The 19,558-nt window shown below is 28.5% G+C and overlaps 7 protein-coding genes across 14 annotated transcripts; 4 read left to right on the top strand and 3 right to left on the bottom strand.

The window, feature by feature from the left end:
* Positions 1–25: 25 nt before the first annotated feature.
* On the top strand, positions 26–1,726 carry LOC126914667 (cell growth-regulating nucleolar protein). The gene is made up of 3 exons (XM_050718902.1): positions 26–310; positions 383–750; positions 831–1,726. Exons 1-3 carry the CDS (start codon positions 186–188, stop codon positions 1,433–1,435), a joined length of 1,098 nt encoding a protein of 365 aa, XP_050574859.1. The 5' UTR covers positions 26–185; the 3' UTR covers positions 1,436–1,726.
* Positions 1,727–2,270: 544 nt separating this feature from the next.
* LOC126914681 (putative inositol monophosphatase 3) lies at positions 2,271–5,327 on the bottom strand. Its single transcript, XM_050718963.1, has 5 exons — positions 4,773–5,327; positions 4,357–4,605; positions 4,113–4,273; positions 3,934–4,051; positions 2,271–3,851 (listed from the first exon to the last, which is right to left on the bottom strand). Exons 1-5 carry the CDS (start codon positions 5,029–5,031, stop codon positions 3,610–3,612), a joined length of 1,029 nt encoding a protein of 342 aa, XP_050574920.1. The 5' UTR covers positions 5,032–5,327; the 3' UTR covers positions 2,271–3,609.
* Positions 5,328–5,655: 328 nt separating this feature from the next.
* LOC126914925 (ubiquitin-conjugating enzyme E2 W) lies at positions 5,656–7,854 on the bottom strand. 2 transcript variants are annotated; one of them, XM_050719248.1, is made up of 4 exons: positions 7,705–7,854; positions 6,708–7,058; positions 6,566–6,641; positions 5,656–6,424 (listed from the first exon to the last, which is right to left on the bottom strand). In XM_050719248.1, the coding sequence occupies exons 1-4, from the start codon at positions 7,744–7,746 to the stop codon at positions 6,411–6,413; spliced, it is 483 nt and encodes a 160-aa protein (XP_050575205.1). In that variant the 5' UTR covers positions 7,747–7,854; the 3' UTR covers positions 5,656–6,410. The 2 variants fall into 2 exon arrangements, with proteins under 2 accessions (XP_050575205.1, XP_050575206.1); XM_050719249.1 differs by lacking the exon at positions 7,705–7,854 and adding an exon at positions 7,390–7,425.
* Positions 7,810–12,501, top strand: LOC126914438 (N-acetylneuraminate 9-O-acetyltransferase). 7 transcript variants are annotated; one of them, XM_050718418.1, is made up of 12 exons: positions 7,810–7,949; positions 9,103–9,246; positions 9,333–9,429; positions 9,496–9,754; positions 9,851–10,108; positions 10,180–10,415; positions 10,478–10,699; positions 10,774–11,095; positions 11,169–11,408; positions 11,483–11,773; positions 11,846–12,064; positions 12,171–12,501. In XM_050718418.1, the coding sequence occupies exons 2-12, from the start codon at positions 9,132–9,134 to the stop codon at positions 12,294–12,296; spliced, it is 2,385 nt and encodes a 794-aa protein (XP_050574375.1). In that variant the 5' UTR covers positions 7,810–7,949; positions 9,103–9,131; the 3' UTR covers positions 12,297–12,501. The 7 variants fall into 7 exon arrangements, with proteins under 7 accessions (XP_050574375.1, XP_050574395.1, XP_050574344.1 ...); XM_050718438.1 differs by having other exon boundaries at positions 7,842–7,957; XM_050718387.1 differs by having other exon boundaries at positions 7,860–7,999.
* Positions 12,502–12,503: 2 nt separating this feature from the next.
* Positions 12,504–13,801, bottom strand: LOC126914884 (mpv17-like protein 2). The gene is made up of 3 exons (XM_050719244.1): positions 13,524–13,801; positions 13,206–13,367; positions 12,504–13,115 (listed from the first exon to the last, which is right to left on the bottom strand). The coding sequence occupies exons 2-3, from the start codon at positions 13,362–13,364 to the stop codon at positions 12,684–12,686; spliced, it is 591 nt and encodes a 196-aa protein (XP_050575201.1). The 5' UTR covers positions 13,365–13,367; positions 13,524–13,801; the 3' UTR covers positions 12,504–12,683.
* Positions 13,802–14,336: 535 nt separating this feature from the next.
* On the top strand, positions 14,337–17,532 carry LOC126914455 (DNA replication factor Cdt1). The gene is made up of 6 exons (XM_050718462.1): positions 14,337–15,283; positions 15,363–15,615; positions 15,701–16,037; positions 16,112–16,294; positions 16,369–16,619; positions 16,691–17,532. Exons 1-6 carry the CDS (start codon positions 14,532–14,534, stop codon positions 17,057–17,059), a joined length of 2,145 nt encoding a protein of 714 aa, XP_050574419.1. The 5' UTR covers positions 14,337–14,531; the 3' UTR covers positions 17,060–17,532.
* Positions 17,533–17,662: 130 nt separating this feature from the next.
* LOC126914980 (39S ribosomal protein L33, mitochondrial) lies at positions 17,663–18,476 on the top strand. The gene is made up of 3 exons (XM_050719311.1): positions 17,663–17,831; positions 18,096–18,199; positions 18,312–18,476. The coding sequence occupies exons 1-3, from the start codon at positions 17,791–17,793 to the stop codon at positions 18,359–18,361; spliced, it is 195 nt and encodes a 64-aa protein (XP_050575268.1). The 5' UTR covers positions 17,663–17,790; the 3' UTR covers positions 18,362–18,476.
* The last annotated feature ends 1,082 nt before the right edge of the window (positions 18,477–19,558 follow it).

The following is a 19,558-nucleotide window of genomic DNA, read 5'->3' as shown; positions in this document are numbered from 1 at the left end:
ATTGTAAACGCGATCTAATGAAGCATCTAATTGCACGTGCAACGTGCAAGTAATTCGAGAGTGGTGCATTTAGTTTAAAATACTGCAAATGTACATGATCTGTAGGTTATCAAACGTTTTGTATATTCGTCCTTATTTATATTTTATAAAATCGTTGTTTATTTGAAGTAAAAATATTATAGAAAATGGTTGTTTTTACTTGCAATAATTGTGGTGAAACGCTACAAAAGCCAAAAGTTGCGAAGCATTATGAATTTCAATGTCGTTCCGCGCCCTTTTTAACATGTGTCGATTGTTTCAAAGATTTTCGGTAAGTATTAATAAAATTGGTATTTTCTCCATTATTTTTAATTCATTAAGATGTATCTTTGATTGTTTCAAGAGGTGAGGAATATGTAGTCCATACGAAATGTAAAAGCGAAGCTGAAAGATATGGAGGCAAGGATTATGTTCCAAAAGCTGGTGCAAATAAGGGTGAAAGAAAGCAACAAGCATGGATTAATGTAGTAAATAGTCTATTAAATAGTGAAACAAACTTATCAACAGCAGAACGAAACTTTTTAAATATCCTGTCCAAATATGAAAACATTCCACGTAAAAAAAATAAATTTTTAAATTTCATAAAAAATGCAGTGGGTAATAGAGCAAATCAATCAGTAGTTAATTCTGTGTGGGATAAAATGGAAACAGCTTTTAAGAATAGTACACAAAGTACTAATACACAAAATGGAAAACAACAGCAGGAAAATGGTAAGTTCACAACCAGCACTTTAATGCTTATTTAACTATAATTATAAATTTCTGTAACATTATGTTTAATATGTGAATAGATAAAACAAGCGAAAAAGTAAATAATGGAGAAGATGCAAATACACATCAAGAAAATAATATAGTTGAAAATCAGAATAATGAAAATTTAGACAGAGAAAATCAAACTGAAGATCATTTGAATAAAAATAAAGTGAATGGCATGGGAAATGCTGACGCTGATACTGTTAATAATGTTAAGAAAAAGAAATCGAAAAAGAGAACAATATCCGAAATAGTACAGCAAGCGGATGAACCTATTGTCAAGAAAAAAAATAAACATGCTGTAGAGGCTACAGAAGAACCAGTTTCTAAGAAGAAAAATGAAGATATTGTTACGGATGTTCCTACAAAAAAAAGCGAAGATGCTTTACTTTCTGAAACATCAATCAATCACTGTGATGATACTGTAGAAAAATCAACCTTCAATTGGAGAGATACCATCTTAGATATAGTAAAGAGTAAAGGAGAAATTTCCTTAAAAAAATTACAGAAAAAGGTACTTTCACGGTATATGAACTCATGTTCAAATAATATATCGGAAGAAAAAGCATCTAATAAATTCAATAAAAAATTGAAAAAGATATCAGAAATAACCATTTCTGATGAGAAAGTAACTTTAGCTTAAATTGATTGACACTTTTTCAAAGGAAGTACAACATCATCAGTAACTTATAACATTAACATACAGTAATTTATAACATTAACATACAACATTATTGCAATGAAAATATAAATTACTTTCACATAAAACAAAGGCTAAAAAATTACTGTTATGATCTTTGTCCATTTTATGAATCAATGTCTGCAAATTATTTTTAAGTGCGTTCAATTCTTTATCCTCCTTTCTTTCAAATTCTAAGCTAGCTTTTAATTCTTTTACTGTAAATTTTATTAAAAATTCGTGTTATGACAATAATGTGTAATTGGAGCTCTTACATATTCAACACTAGGATCGTGGAAAATGAATAGTAGTGAACGCCAACGTCGTAGTGAGTAAAGATACTTACGTGTTCATTGGAGAATAGAATATTGTGTTTGAAAGTGATTGTCTGGAAACAATAACGTTCTAGCTTGCTCTCAAAATGGATACATAGTACCAGGATTACCGGAGAACTATCTTCGTAATTCTAAACAGTTTGATATTCTGAAAGTAGCTCTTGCGAGCACCAATTAGAAGCATGTTATCTCAAATACAATAATTGAAGAATTAAACGTTCGATTTAATTGCATTTTTCTTTTCGAATACAGAAATCATGAAAAATTAATTAGGGCGAAGTTTAAATGCTTAAGTTTTAGTTAAATTAATAATTTAAAAAATCAAGTACCATAAAGTAAGAAAAATTAAATATGTAAATATGATTGCAACATTCAAATTACAAATGTCATAAGAACTTCAAAAAAAGAAGAAAATACAAAAAGAGCAGCAGCAGAACTGATGAAATAAGAACATCAAATTAGCCTTATTTTGGGATTTTGAAATTTTTAATTCCAGTTTATGCAGTAAATGCTACATACGTATTGGTGGTTATTGTAAGTAAAAACAATTAATCTAATTACATTGAACTACATTCATTCGTACAAAATTATGAAACTGCTGAGCACTTTCAATCTAAAATTATCTGTAGGTGATGAATATGCTTCATTGTAATCGTTTACAGTCTATAGTGAATCTATGGCTTGATCTAACAACTTTTCTTTCTACGTTATTCTTTCCTTTTTTCAGGAATATTGTAGACAATAATCAAAGACCTAAATTTTTATATATCCCTAATCACAGTCTCACTTCATTCGTAGATTAAAAGAAACTGAAAGAAATTGTAAAGTGTAGGCACAGATCAATTTTCACTGAACAAGGTTCTGTGAGTTCTATCGCATAATAAGTTCTCGACAAGTTTCTTATGGTCTATCTGAGAGTAAAAATTTGCGAATTTGCTCTTATATGGATACACAATTTAAGAATACTCTCGGGAACAACTATCAGAAGAAACTCGACACATACTTTAACGTAATTGGCACAAATGCCAAGTACTCGGGTTCGATTTCGGACACTATCGTCCCAATTTTTCACAATTCTACAGCAATAATTCTGTGAATGCTCTTTAATTGAAATATTGTGAAGAGCATTTGCAGAATTATTAGTCTGCTTCTGTTACTGGATCATTTATACCTATCAAAATCAAAAATAGCACGAAATTACTTATGCGATTATGTATGTTGTTATGTATCATATTTTTTATTCTATAACATGAATTGTAGAATTGGGAAAAATTGGGAAGATCAGATCAAAATCTACAAGAGCATTCTTCTGCTTTTAGTTTATATACATTTTCATTTCTTTTTAGTGTGTTCATTTGTTCTTAAAGTTTATTGTATCTTATTCGTATCAACAGTAACAAAATATTGTTATACAAGATGTATCGTAGAAAAACATTTATTTTTTTTTTTTTTTTTTAAATAAGATGAACAGATAAAACTTGTTGAAAGTATCACAGAATTTATCTAAAATTAGTCTATCAATGAACAACTATAAAATATATAAAATATTGTGACAACAATAAATAGTACAATATTAATTTTTTATAATGTAAAATTACTGTAAAGAACATACTCACTTGGAAGTATTCCAAAAGAATATTAAATATGGAACTTTTAAATAAATGTTTTAAACAAAATATTTGCTTAGGATAGATTGAATTCTGGTATCCAGTCTTTAGCATATTTGTGATCTTTAGAAAAGAGTCTTTGACAGGAAGAATGACTTGAAAGTTGGTAATAAAATTCGAAGATTTAATATTTATGTTAAATATTTGAAAATTTATATAAATACCAAGCATGATTACTCGTGGTAGCCAAAAGGCCCCATGTAAGTACTTTGGAATCATTTGGACCAAAGCTTATTAACTGTTGATCAAACAATTGAGTAACTGTTCCACCAAGTGCAGTAAGAATTGCAGTTCCAGCACAAATGTCCCACTTTTTTATTGCAGTCATGTGAACATATGCAGTTACATTTCCACTTACAACCTCTAGAAATTTGTAACCTAATCATAGATAATATAATAAATTTACTGATTCATAACAATAGAGCAGAGATTAATCAAATAATAAAGTCAGTACAATTACCTGCACCTGCTGCTGAAACAATTTTTACATCTTTACCAAATGCAATCTTAGTAACATTGTGAATTTGGCCTGCATGTGATTGTGATACAATCAATATTGGTGTTCTCTCATCTTCTAACTGGTTTATTAAAAAGAAAGAATTTGTAGGACATGTTATTAATATTTTTTGTGTATGTTACCTTAAGCAGTACTTGTAAATTTCTTGAAATTGCGTGATTAGTCCATGACCAAAACAAACTAGAATTTTGTTTTGTTTCAAATGGTTTAAATATAACACCTATTACAGGTTTTCCTTTAATAGCAACACAAACCATGGTTGTAACATATTGCAGCAAATTCTCTAAATTACAAATAACATATTAATAGAAGAATAATAACTAATTGGTTATATAATATATAAAAACATATAATTATTATTGGAACCTGTAAATTCCTTTGTTGCATCAAGAGGGTCAATCCATACTGTAATGTCATTTGTATTTATAATTTCATCTTTAATATCATACTCATCTAAAGTATTAATATTATCTTTTATATTTGACACAGTAACTTTATCACAATCCTTTGATGTTTCCTCTGATATTACTGTTATACTTGGAAATGCTTCACGCAAAGAATGATACATTGCACAATGCGATCTATAGTCTGCTTCTGTTACTGGATCATTTATACCTATCAAAATCAAAAATAGCACGAAATTACTTATGCGATTATGTATGTCGTTATGTATCATATTTTTTATTCTATAACATGAACTTTGTAATATATCTATATCTAATAATGTCCTATATCATTTATACATATAAATGCAATATAAATAATACAGATTACTTAATTACCCTCTTTCGTTTTCCCTTTACTTTGTATTTCAAATTTAGCTTGGTTATGAACTGCTATTACTTCAGAACCACCAATTTCTGCTGCTCTTATAGCGGCAGCAAGAAGTAATTTTAAAGAAATGTTCTTGTTTTGCACATTTGTATACTTTTGTTCATTTGTATACAAAGTCCGATTCGTATACAAGTATAACAGACTTAACAATATAATGATCCCACAGATAATAGCTTTCCTCGTTCGAATACTCATTCTGATATGCATAATATATTTCTCCCTCCTATTAAATTAATGTACACGCGTGTCTTCGATTTATTTAATACAGTGAGACATTGTAATTGTCCCATACGCGGCCATTTTTATTTTATTTGAAATTCCCAGTAACATTAGATCTTTGTGTCTATGTGCATGATTGACATGAAACTTGAATTCATACGTGCTTCCTTTAATTTTAATATTTTACCATATATTTTGTAAATATTTATTTTCTTTTTAATTTTTTTTAAATGCATTGCATGATGACTTGATATATTAGTAAGGTTATATTAGGTTAGTTGAATGTATCGTAAATTTAATCAAACCTACTAGCATAATATAATTTACGTAGGTAAGTTTAATTTCGCTAATTTTCATATTAAATTATAGAGAAGTTAATGTGAATTAAGTTACAATGAATGAATTAAGTCATTTAATTAATTAAATTATCATTGAATTAAGTAATTTATTTTGAAATGTATCCTATTAATTATCAAATACAAACTATATCATATATGTTATTTTAAACTTATAGCATTATAAAATATTGAAATGATACTAGTCAAATATTATTCAGACCCCTGAAGCATTTCTAGTAGTATCAATAATAAGAAATCGACATAATTTCTCACATTATTCTATAAAAGGTTGAGTTTTATTGATTAAGAATAATACATGTCAGAATTCTAGAGAAATTACGTGCAACTTAGCATATTTCAATTTAAAAAATAGTGAAATAGTGAATAGCATCCTAATTGCCTTTAAGAATTATGTAGAATTAAGTAATATTATACATTCAGAATGTATATATTTATGCTTATAATTAATTTAGATTGCACACCGTGATATTCAGGTAAAATAATTGCTTATACATTTTTTTACTTAAACTGATAACACAGTAACAGATGAAATATTAAATAAAAAGGATAACAAGCGTGATAACATTCTATATTTTTAAGAATACTATCTTAATAATGATTACTGCAATATATTAATTTGATACCATCTTATAGTGCACTTCCTATGCAAATAATGAACTTTCATTGCTTGTCAATATTGTGTGTGCACTTCTCTTGGCTGCATTTTTGTATTTTGTAATTTATACTTTTTCTATTCAACTGTAGGATAATATGTATCATTTATAATAACATCATAATAATTTATAATTTGATAACTCACGCATTTTACATCACTTCTTTATTATAATAAGTAATATGCAGCCTTTGCTTTTTTTTTGTTTTCTAACTTATGCACCTAATTCTTTAAATATGTGATAAAATTACTTCAGCAATTTCATCTATGAAACTTTAATAATTATTTTAAGACACAAAAATGTCATTCCACTTGGTCCAGCAATTGACAAGTTGTTATAACTTTTGCAGTTGCTGTTACACATTGTCATCTGTTTAAAACATAATAGAAAATGCTACATGATTTTTGTAACAAATATTTATTAAATAATCAAAAAATGTTATATCTTATTTTAAAAAAACTTTGTACAACAATAATGTATCAGTTATATGTTATATAATATGATGCTTACCATGATACCACCACTTTGTCTTCTTTGGATTTTTACTGCATGTTTTTACATAAAAGGAATTATCAGGTGGCCTCTTCTGCAGTAAAAAATAGTTATCTAAGTATCTTTTTAGTAGGTTTATATAAAAAATTTTCTTTCTTACCTTTTCTTTACAACTGCTCAACATCGATACAATACTTAAACAAATACTTTGCACACTCAAAGCTGGAGACCAATCTTCAGTTAAAATGGATAAACAGATATGACCATTGCTGTAAATATGTGGATGTATCGGTATATTTCCACCTATGAAAGTCACTTCTGGCGAATCAAAAGGATATTTAGAACTGAATCTAAATTGCAGTTGAAATTGTTCGCCTTCATATAAGGTACCCTTTGCACCTTCCATGTGAACAATCCATTGTGTTAAATTTTGACTAGTAAGATCTTCATCTACATGTACACCTGGTGGAGGTTCACGTATTAAAGATGTTAACTCCTTCTGTAACCTCCTCTGAAATGATATACACATAGAACTGATAACATGTAGAACTATCCAAACTTTATATAACTATATATTAGCAATAAATAAACACATGTAACTCCTATAATTCAATAGAATTGCTTCAAATTTAATAATCATAGTTCAAAATTTTTATAGTTCTAAGCATTTAATAATCACATTCAAAGGAATTCAGTCTATGTTTAATGTTTCAAAAATGCTAATATAATTTTCATATTCTGACCATAAATATTTTATTTCAATTATTTTACACGCATAACTCATGAGATTTTTAAATCATTATATATATTGAAAACCAATCGACATATAATGAATAACATACTGAATCATTTTTCGGAAGCATAATAAAAATTTAGATTCCTATTATTTATAAAAAAGCATTAAAAGCGGAAAAAACTTTCTATGGAGATAGAGTGGTAAGAACTAGCGCGTCTAATTTGACACAAAACGTCATCCGAGTTTGATGAATAATATGCGAATGGATTCTCCCTATAATAACATATATGTAAGGCGACAGTTTTTCAATTTTGTAAAAATACATTGAGAATCGAATAATTTAATTAAATATTGTATCGTGTGAAAATATAAAGATGCACAGAGGCCCAATATGTATTAAAGAAATTTCCTACTAACTTACCTTCGACGGGGACATTGCCGCCATTGTCGATTTATCGCTCATTGCAACATAACATGAATTACTTTGCTTTGTTTATTTCTCGATCGAAAAATGTAAAGTTGCCGCGGCCAGAGCGCATCGCATTTTTTCTATCAAATTTAGTATTACGCCGTCATGCGTTAAAAAATAGCGGTTAGCACGGCAGTCAGAAAACGCGTAGTGGGGATCTACGTAAATCAGTTAAATTTAACAGGCATTCCCAAGAGGTACTAAGGCGAGTACATAATATACGATTGTTGCTATACCTATACCCATGGTTGGTAAATATTTGATCAAAGTAGATTAGAACACAACAATTTCGTAACTTGATTCATATTAAAGTCAAATAAACTATAAACCAATTATTTTCGTTTGATGTTTTATAATTTAATATGTTTATCAAGTTTTTCTATGTAAATAATTGTTAAATATTGGTTAAAGTACATACTTGATTAAAGTAGATTAAGACATAATATGTAATTTTGTAACCTTGACTGTAAAATAAACAAAAAATCAATTCTTTTCATTTAAAGTCTTTTAGCTTAATATCTTTATAAATATTTTTTCTATAAATAATTGGTAAATATTGGTTAGATATTTGATTAGATAAATATTTTATTAAAGTAAATTAAAACAATAATTTTGTAATTTTAGCTCCTATAAAATTCAATTCTTTTCGTGTGAAGTCTTATAATTTAATATAAATTATAAATTTTTACTATACACAAACAATTATTTCTATAAAAAAATGACTGTGACATGCATAATAAAGATTGAGTAGGGAAATATGTATTTTAATCTCTGATTCCGTTTCTTCTGGTCTTTTTTTTTTTGGTTTTGTAAAAAAATAAAAAAATAAAGTAAATATTGTAGAAGGTGAAAAGGAACGTATATAACAGTTAATATTTTTTTGTTTTGTTTAGGGATTAAGTCGTAGATACCGTAGTTTTAATCAATCGATTCTAGGTATATTGCAAATGTTGCATTCTGTTTATTTGCATGGTATGACACGGTATAGAAATGACCGGGAACGTTGGACTTATAAATTGTTTGAAATCATTGTCAATGAAATAAATACACGATTCATTGTATTATTAATTTTATCAATTAATAAAATAAATTTAATAAAATTTATTATTGTATTATAAGTTGTAATGAGATGGTTAAATTCATTCATTAAATTATTTCAATTATGATGCAATAATTCTTAAGAAAATTTATGAGTTATACCTATATGTAGATAATTGTATTTATATAATTATGTTTGTATTAGTTAAATGCATATATATCAATAATCAATTTTATTAGTTTTTAATGCAATAGGAATGTTATATCATTATTCTTATAAAATTTATTACAAAGACAATCTTTTTGTTCCAGTGTCAATGTAATCACAATATAAATTATTAATGACTTCAGCAGAACACTTTATTAGTTTAATTACTGTGGCAAGTGCTAAAAAGTTAGCTACTGCACTTGTCTTGTGTTTTATTCTTTATCATGGATTAATGCACCTCATATATGGTAAAAATATTTACATTTCTTCAATCTTTTTTATGTTGCTTATATTACTTTGCATCAGTAGCATAAATCTTATGAATGTTATTTAGGTAGTGATTCTTGTAAGTGGTTATTAACAGAAGGAAGGTATAAAGGAGATAAAGAATGGCAACCGTATGGCTGTATGATGCATTACTATACACAAACGTAAGAATTTAAATAAAATTTATAGATGTGTGTTATATTTTCTAGAAATATTCTTTCTTCATATAGAGACAGTCGCAGATGTTTAAGATATCTAGCTTTCATGGGCCACCGTAACCATTTTGCATTTATTGGAGATATTAGAGTCAGACAACTGTATAGATCTTTCATATCACAATTTATAGTTGATGGGAAAGTATCAGATTTAACAGAATTACCAGACAATTCTGATTTAAATTTTAATGATGCACAACTTAGATTAAATGTACAATTTTTATGGAGGTCTCAATTGGATAATTTTATGATAGGAGACCTTAGGAGCTGGATGGTAATTATCCATTTTGAATATAAATATTTTCAATTCAATTTAAACTAAATTATATACATATTTAATAATGGGATGCTAATAATTGTTACTTTTCAGAAAACTGATGCACCTAGCTTAATTATTTCAGGCTGTGGAGCAACAACAATTCTTGCTAATAATAATAGTGATGCTCAATTGTATTCTGAGTATAGCATGGGATTAGTGAGACTTGTACAACCGGTAGACTTTTTAGTTAAAAAAAATACAAAATATTTATGGATGCTACAAGATCCTGTATTAAAAGAAAGATTGCCAGCTCAATTATCAGGCATAGATAACAGGCAGATTAATTTATGTAATAAAGCAGCAATAAAGGTAATTTTTATTTAGTTAATTTATAGATAATTGCTTTAAAAAAAGTTTGTTTACATATTGATTACACACAGATACTATCTCATAGTGAGGCTCATATATGGGAAAGCAGTAAACTTGTTGGTGCAGGTGTATTAGAACAAAGCCCAGATGGATATTTAGCGAGTCCTTTGTCTTTAAGACACAAGGTTCAAATATTGTTGAATACTTACTGCAATGATCATATGAATTTTGATGATGGTAGTTGTTGCAGTTACCCAGAACCAGCTACAACATTACAGCTATTAAGCTTATCTGCACTTGCTTTATGGTAATCGTTTTTACATAGTTATATTATATGTTAAGTAAATAGTAAGTAACAATTCGTTACAGTATAGTAATTGGTGGTGGAATGTGGGTGTATAGAAAATTTTGTCAGTATCGAACCGAAATTTCTTACTCACATGTTACCACTGTTGAGGTGGAGAATACTGAAGAAGCAAATAATTCTGAAACTACACAGATCGAACAACCCAAAGTACAAGATTTTTATACATTAATGACATCATTGGCTCTTTTGTCAATCATCTTATATTACTTTTATTTATGCGATAGGTACATGAAAGTACCTTTTTCCATCTGATATTATTAATAATTCCTATTAATAATGAATTTTTATTCGTATTTAGAACAAATTTCTTCATGAAGGAGAATAAATACTACAGTGAATTTAGTTTTTGGTTACCACTTGGATATATATTGGCACTTGGTTTATTTTTTACTGAAGATAGAGAAAGAGGACCAAGAACTTTAAATCGAGAACAAACAGATGAGTGGAGAGGATTAATGCAAGCTGTAGTGTTAATCTATCATGTTACTGGGGCTAAGAACGTTTTGCCCATTTATATGTACCTAAGATTAATTAATTCTGCTTATTTATTTCTTTCTGGATATGGACATTTTTGTTATTTTTGGCAAACAGGCGATGTTTCTTTAGTGAGATTTGCACAAGTATGTATTATTCAAATATTAATTATCATGCATATGAATGACGTATTAGATATATGTATTTGTTATTTTTCAGGTAATGTTTAGACTAAACTTCTTAACAGTGTCTCTATGCCTTTGTATGAATAGGCCATATCAGTTTTACCATTTTGTTCCATTAGTTTCATTTTGGTTTTTAGTCATTTATTTCTTAGCATGGCTACCACCAAGAATATATTCTGGTAATTTGAACGAATATGGACCCAGAGCTTTGCTTTATCTCACATTGAAACTTTTAGGTCTTGTATCAATGATTACAATATTGTACATGTCAGAGGTATCAATTTATAAATTATCTACATATAAGATATATATTATAATAAAAATGTACAATGTATGATCGTTTAATAGGTATTCTTTGAAAAAGTATTTGTAACAAGGCCTTGGAAAGCATTATTTGTTACAACTGATGACGATATACGGGAATGGTGGTCACATTGGAGGGTGGATAGATATAGTGTGGCTTGGGGTATAACTTTTGGGGCAGCTCTTGTAGTTTTGCAAAGGATAGATCACATTCCAGGAACTGCATTATCTTCCTTGCTAGCATTAATTTCTCTAACCGCTTATACTACTTTTACGATATTGTGTCATTCAGTATCTGAATGTGAAGAAATTCACTCATATATTGCGTTCATACCAGTAATTATCTATACACATATAATATTTTCAAATTTATTTTCAAACGATTAAATTTCAACTTTTTAATTACAGATTATAGGATATATAGCGCTTAGAAATGCATCATTAGCATTACGTGGCAAACACTCAGCTCTTTTGGCTGGTTTAGGTCGCATTAGCTTAGAAACTCTAGTCGCACAAGGTCACATTTGGTTGGCAGCAGATTCACATGGCGTACTAGTTTTATTGCCTAGGTTTCCAGTATTAAATCTGTTAGTCACATCATTCATCTTTATATGTGCAAGTCATGAAGTAAGTATTTAATTATTTTTATATTTGGAATTGATTATGTTCAGTGTTATATGTTGATCTTTTTAGAGTCTAAAATGTATCATAAATATTTCATTTACTTTGACAGATACATAGATTAACCCAGGTACTAGCACCATATGCAGTACCAAATGATTGGAGACTGGTGGCTCGTAACTTGTTATTATTTATTGCGGTGCTTGTACCTATTGGTATTCATGATGGAATGTTCTGAAAGACATTTTTATATTATTCACTGTATGAAAGACATTTTATGTACATGTAAATATAACTGTGTAGTAACTGTGTAAGTTCATAACATTTTATCATGAAAGCTTTGTGAAAGAGAAGAATATTTAAAAAAATTGGTACTTATTTAATTTTTTTCTTACTTTATTAGTTTTTATAAAGAGGAAAATAAATAAGTCAAAACACAAGAATGTGTCTGTTTCTAAAATATTTATACATTATTTATATGTATATATTTTCATCTTTTAGATTGATAAATAGAACATATACAATTTACAACTTGTAGTTACTTATTATTTTTTTAAAATAACATCATTATGTATTATTTATACATTTACTTAGATAATTCGTCTATCTTAAAAATTTATTAATGCTAATTATAGCTTGTATTGTGTATTAAATTATCATGTTTCACGTGACTAGTATACACATCATAGCCTAGAGATATAGTATTATCGTAAAGCACTCTATATCTATTTGGCAGAAAGTAAAAATTAAAAATTTGGGCTGGTGGCCAAATAACCCATTCTGCTATGTACAATTTATGTGCTTTCTTAATAATTTCATCTTTTAATTCTGTCCAAGTACTTTTTTCTAAAATAGCTAATGTTAAAAAAAACATTGTGATGCAAAGTGGAGAACATACTAATTGATCGATAACAACCTTTTTCAAAACAACATTAATCGTACGGCCTGGTAATCTATTATCTAGATATTTATACCAATAATGACATACTATACCAATAGACATGCCAGATAATGCCATGTTTCGTGTTCTATTTAAATTCCATTTATCCCACTCATTCTATAATAGAACAAATTATAACATATATACTTCAATTGTATATCAAAACAAAGGGAATACTGCATTGGAATAAAAATTTGAAATAAGTACCTTCAATATTTCATAATGTTGTTCTAATACATCTCCCATGGCAGAAAGAGAAATAGATATTGTTACATTTGTATAAAGTAAATATTTTTGAGAAAATAACTTTTCTTTAATTACAGGTACTTTGTTCAAAATTAAACTTAGATTTCTGGTAATGCTCATAATCTAAAAAAAAAAAAAATATGAAATAATTCTCTTAATAGCTATAATTTTGAGGTTAAATATAACAGGTTAGTTTATAATCTGTTGCATTTATGAATAAAATTTTCTTTAATTAAAACAAATATTGCAAATTATTAAAATAATAATTAATAAACTCACAAGTAGAAATAAAAATTCGACACACTGTTTAACATTGACAGTTATTTTTGTTAATATCTATAATGGAAAAATCTTTTTCACCAAATATTGTCCTACACGTTTCATAAAATTAGTAAAAATTAGATTAGGTATTTTAATATGATAATTTCACTTTAACTTATGTCCACAGTATTTAGATTCAAATTATTTTTGAGAATAACGTAGATCACAAATTTAAATTATTTTATCTAGATGTAGAAGATTTAGAAATTTGAATACCGTGTTTATATGAATTTATTATGCATATACCTAAATAATGGAGATTATGCTTATTTTGTATATAAAAATGCAAAATTGTATATCAAAAACCAAATTTATATTAAGGAAAATTAAAACCATGAATATTGTTAAAGATCAATTAATCCCAAAATTTTAAATAAAATATACAATTTACTCTTTGGGAAACTCTCACATTCTTTCATAACTTATTTGATTTTTGATTCTCTATTATTTTAGCTCATCTATTTTGTTACGTGAAATTACATTTATTTATTTACGTTTCTATTTACGATCCGATGATTCACCACAATACTTAGTCATTAATAGGATCACTTAATAGAATTGCTCAAAGTACTGTTACATACATTTTAAGTACTTATTTATTAAATTGTTTGCAATATTTTTTTGTAATTTGGTAATGAAGTTCGAGTATTTTCAAAATGCATAAAAATTATAATAATAAAGAATATTTCATTTATTAAATATTATATTTTGAAACATCAATCAATCAATCTTTGCTTACCAGAAATGAGTGTAACATTTAAATTTCGCGCGCTAATGATAGGGATAATTTATTCTCGTTGGCTTGGCGCCTAAACTGACAAAACGGGCGGGACTTTATGCGCGCACTGTTATCGGTGTGGATGGTTACGGCGATTGGAAATCCGTAAGTATTTCAGTCAGAATTTTGAACATTTAACGGATTTCTTCTGGTATACACACACGCATATATATTCGTATATAAAAAAGATGTCTCAGCCGTCAGTAACGGCGTATTTTAATACACGTAAACGACAAGCAAGTGACGATTTACGAAACAAGGCTAAAGTTTTGCTTCTTGATCGGGAAGAATCGAGAGTTGTGAATAGTCAGACTCCAACTAACGAAGATAATTTTGAATCATCGGGAACATTGACTCCAATTCAAGAAGAAAAAACAATGGTAGTAAGTCCAGAGACTGTTGTGGTACCTGGAAGAGAATTAGCGACTGATCATACGTTAAAACCTAATACAGCTGTAAGGAACATTCAGTTTGATTCTCCTAAATCTAGTGCTCAAAAAACGCCTAAATATAATGTTCGTGCACGAGTTGCACGTACACGAAAATCATCTAGTGAAGAAGGACAACTCGATATCAGAGAAAGCTTTCAAAAGATCACAGAAGACTTGGATATAAAGAAAGTGCTCTTTGAGAAGAAAGGTGCACTGAGCCCAAGAAAGAAACTTCCAGGAACACCTAAGAAGAACAACGATTTTGGTGAGAGTTCATTAACTAATTGTACAACGCCAAAGAAAAGTTCAACTATGGACAAACTGGCAAAGCAAGAGCTGTCTTTAAATGATATAAAAAATAAAATTAGTAAATCTTCCAAATTTTCGGAATTGAAAACTTCTCTTGCTCGGTTTAAAAATTGTGAACAAAGGCTAGAGCAATTGTATAAAAATGATAAGAAACCACAAATACAGAAATTTGAGAAGATCCAACTTGAAATACCTGTTAGGTAAGATATTTGTGAAATTTCTATTCTGTTATACAATTTAATTTAAATGTTTTTATAATATTCACGTTGTTATTTACAGCCCACAAAAGTCGTATAAATCTCCAAGTAAAATTTTATTGAGTCCTTTGAAGGATAAACAATTAATGAATGCCAGTCCTCAACGTAGAATTTTATTTGAACCTAAAGAATCAACCCCAAGCCCTGTGAAAGGTACTCCAATAAAAGCACCAGCTTATCAGCGGTATTCATCACTTGCTGAAAGTGGCACTTCTGGTTTGCCATTGCCATATCATTATAAATTTTTGGCAGAGGCATTCAGATGCGTAGATACAGTATGTTATTTCTGATATAAAAACTAGCATTATATTTGTCTTTAATATATATTTGTAATTACATACTGCATTATCAATTTTATAGGTTTCTGCAATGCTGTTCAATCGTAAAGAAACAATAACTTTCAAGAAGCTAAAGCCTGCAGTTCAAGAGTTATTGCGTAAAAATTTCACGTTGGAACATCTAGCGCAAATGAAAACCATTTTCCCAGATGCGTACATTTACAGCCAGGAGAAGCATCGTGCATTTGGTTCTTCGTCTAAACAGGATAAATATGAATTACTTCTGACACCTATTGTTGAAGAAAAAGATGGAAGAAATACTCCAGATGCAGATGATGTTTTGAAAACAGCATCTGAAGCTAGTATGGGGCCGCGAGTATTACTTGACAGACGAAGGAAATTTTACAATGTCTTGCTTGGTATTGGTTTTGTATAAAAATTGTTGACAGATTTGTTATAACTATCTTAACGTTTTCTTATCTTTGGATTGCAGATAAAGTAAAAGAGGAGCATGAGAAATTCTTACTTAATTTGGAGACACCAATGCACATCTCGAAGGAAAAGATTTTGCGTTGGCATCCTGAATTTGATGTTGAAACATGTAAAGTAATTGAACAGGCTGAATTGCCACAACCACCTGATGTAGAAAGGATGACAAGTGCAAAAGATGTTCTTGGTAAGAACAAAAGCATGTACCTCTTTACTTGATATACTTTAAATCTTAAACTAATTTCTTACGGTTTTTTTTAGATAAAGCAAAATCATTATTCAATTGCGGTACTCGCATGGAGAAAGCATTGCAGCGATTAGCAGAAGCAAAGATGACTTCAAAGAATGTTTCTCCAAAAAAAGATGAAGTAAGCACGGCTACCCAAACCGAGGGTGGTGTACAAAAGGTTAATATTACAGTTGTGGATACTCCACCTGCCACACCTATTGTAAACAAGAATCATCATCTTACTAGTGCACTGAAAGGCATACCAAAGGCTCTTCTTGAGAAAGTAAATATTTTCATTTTTATTTCTCATTGTTTTGTTCGTATTTTAATGACGAAAATTTTGTTACACATTAGGTTCGTGCTAAACAAGCTGCTAAGGCATTGGAGGCTATGACACGTCCACCAAATGCAGAAAAAGAGGCTGTAATGTATTCAAGATTACCGGAATTAGTGAAAGTTCTGCGTAATATTTTCGTAGCTGAAAAAAAAGGAGTTTTAACATTAGAATTTGTAATTACCAAATTAGAGAACTCGTTTAGAGCTAAATTATCTCCTGCTGAACTAGAGGACCATCTACGTTTATTGTGTAAACTGCTACCCACGTGGTCTAGCATACATAATGTTCGAAAAGTGGATTACTTGAAGTTGCAAAAGGAAATCGATCTTACAAAAGTAATAAAAAGATTAGAAATTATGGCTAATGACAAAGTAAAGTCATCATGACATTTATTACATTATTGATCTTTTTTTGCTTTAAATTAAATTATGTATATGGTTTTCAATTCTAACAATTTCATTTATATTTTGTAAAGTACATATTTGCTATTAGTTATTATTGCACTATGTTCATGTATTTAAAGAATTCTATTTTAAGAAATAGTTCGTTTATGATTAAAAAAAATAAATCAAGTTCTTGCTCGAAAAAAAAATTTTTAGTATTATATAACGATAATACAATTTTCTATATAATAACTATATGCACACACCACACACACTACATTTTTTTCAATTTAGAAGTTTACTGTTAGACTAGAAGTTTAATTCACTGCCAAATATTTATACAAATATACACACAATATATTATGTGATGCAATTAAATATTAAATATTTTTGATGAAAAATTATTTGATTTTTCGCTCTTTTATATATAAGAGACATCTATTATATAGAGAATAAAAATCGAAATTTTAAACATTTTTGTGTAATTGTTTATTCAATGACAAAAGTAATATCGGTAAAAATTCGTTTATCTACAGCTGATACATTGAATATTTTTCCTACATATTTAATCAATGGTAAAATAGATTAAATTTGACTAGGTTTTTAGTTCATCCTAACCTATTTTATTACCTTGTTGATTTATACACAATCGTAAAAACCTTGTGTAAAAGTATTTCAGTGATATACATTAAATCTTGTATATATATTTAAATATATATATACAACTAAAAATCATGTTTTTAACCAATGTATTGTTAAAAAAAGTTAAAAGCAAGTGAGTATGTGTAAATCAAAATATAATTTAATTACAAGTAGAGATTAGGTTAGTTTCTATATAGAATATCATTTTTTAAAGAGATTACCTCTTTGATTAACATTATTACAACATTTTACATGTAAAAAAGCTATTCGTAATAAAAAAAATATTCATTCTTATATACACAACACATGTATGTAAGTATACAAATTTATGTTTATGTTTACATTAAAAGATCAAATTCTAAATAGTTGCTTAATATCGTGTAATTTTTATTTATAGACATATTTTAGTACTCGTAGAAAGTGTAGCAAGTGGTCACAAGTATATAAGAATTCGAGATAGGTTAGCAGATAAATTAGAAGGAGTATGGTTTGATCCTTATGGTAAGTTTACTTTTGTATTCTATGACTATTACATACATTTATGTAGTATGTGTACAGTTGTACACAGTTTCAAATTATATTGAAAAATTATATATAAAATTATTATTTCTAGTTCGAGAATATGTCCTTTATCGGGAATTGAAGAAAGTTAAAAGTTTATAAATATTAACTTAAGAAATAATTCCACTATTATAACTTATTCAATCAACACTTGTAAACTAAATTTTACAAATATTATTGTATAGAATGAATAAAATAATATTCAATTAATCAAGAATGTGACTAATGTATTATTTTGCTTAACCAAATTTTTGAAAACAGTATACTTTTCTATATAAGCCTTTCAGAAGTCAAATTGATCAACTCCAATTTTCATAAATTTCTTAATTTCATTAATAGATATTCAATTAGTATTCCATTTCTAAGAAACAGGTACTTTAATTCTGTAGGTTTATTTATTAGATGAAACTGCCATAAAAAATAAGTAATGAATTCCAAAGTGAATTATCTATTTTTCAATTCAAATTCTCTATTTTCCAATTTATGAAATTGATCAATTTTTGAACATATGTAGTGTCAAGACAAAAGAATCAATTGTTATGTGAAAAGCAAGATGTCATAGTAAATGGTTTTAAATAGAGCATAATATGGATATCAAACATTTTGTTTGATTTATGTCTTTAGTAACGAGAGAGATAGATAGAGGGGTAAGAATGAAGAGGAACGGAGGACCTCGAAATCGAGATTGGGGTAGGTTTCCTTTGATCCTTAACAAGGAACGCAAAGTTGTATTATTTCCACCTGGATTTCAAACGGTTTGAAATTCACGAGGCGTGAAACACGGCTCTATTCTCTTTCTCTGTTTCACCTACTTCTTCTTTGGCTCGTATTCTCTTTCGCCCTGCTCCTTCTTGTTCTTTTCCTTTTCGGCAGCATGGGAGCAACTCTGGCGTCGTTTACTGATGTTGCCAATTCAATTTCCTTTGGCGGATCGTTGTGGTCGGTAGAAAAGAGGGTTGCAGCTACCAAAAGGGTTCTCTCCTCAACTGAATCGTCTCTATCTTTTACGATTGTGCATGTGACAGCTCCTGACATCTACATCTCCCGCGTCTCTTCTTTTACTTTAAGCATAACTTTTTCTGTTCTTCGATTTTCTTTTCACCGTTCTTAATTTCATGTTTTCCTTCTTTATAAGCGTTTCAATAAACAAACATGAATTTCTTTCCTCATTAGAACTATAAAGAAATATAACCTTAGATGAAAAATATTCATGCAGAATATTGGTCATTTGATACCATTCAAATTACGTATAAAACGTTTTTGTATCATCACAATTGAAAAAGATATTTAGGTTAGGAT

The sequence above is a fragment of the Bombus affinis genome, chromosome 1 (genome assembly GCF_024516045.1).
Source record: "Bombus affinis isolate iyBomAffi1 chromosome 1, iyBomAffi1.2, whole genome shotgun sequence".
NCBI lineage: Eukaryota > Metazoa > Arthropoda > Insecta > Hymenoptera > Apidae > Bombus > Bombus affinis.
Note: the sequence above shows the minus strand (reverse complement) of the source record. Positions and strands in the feature narration are given on the sequence as shown.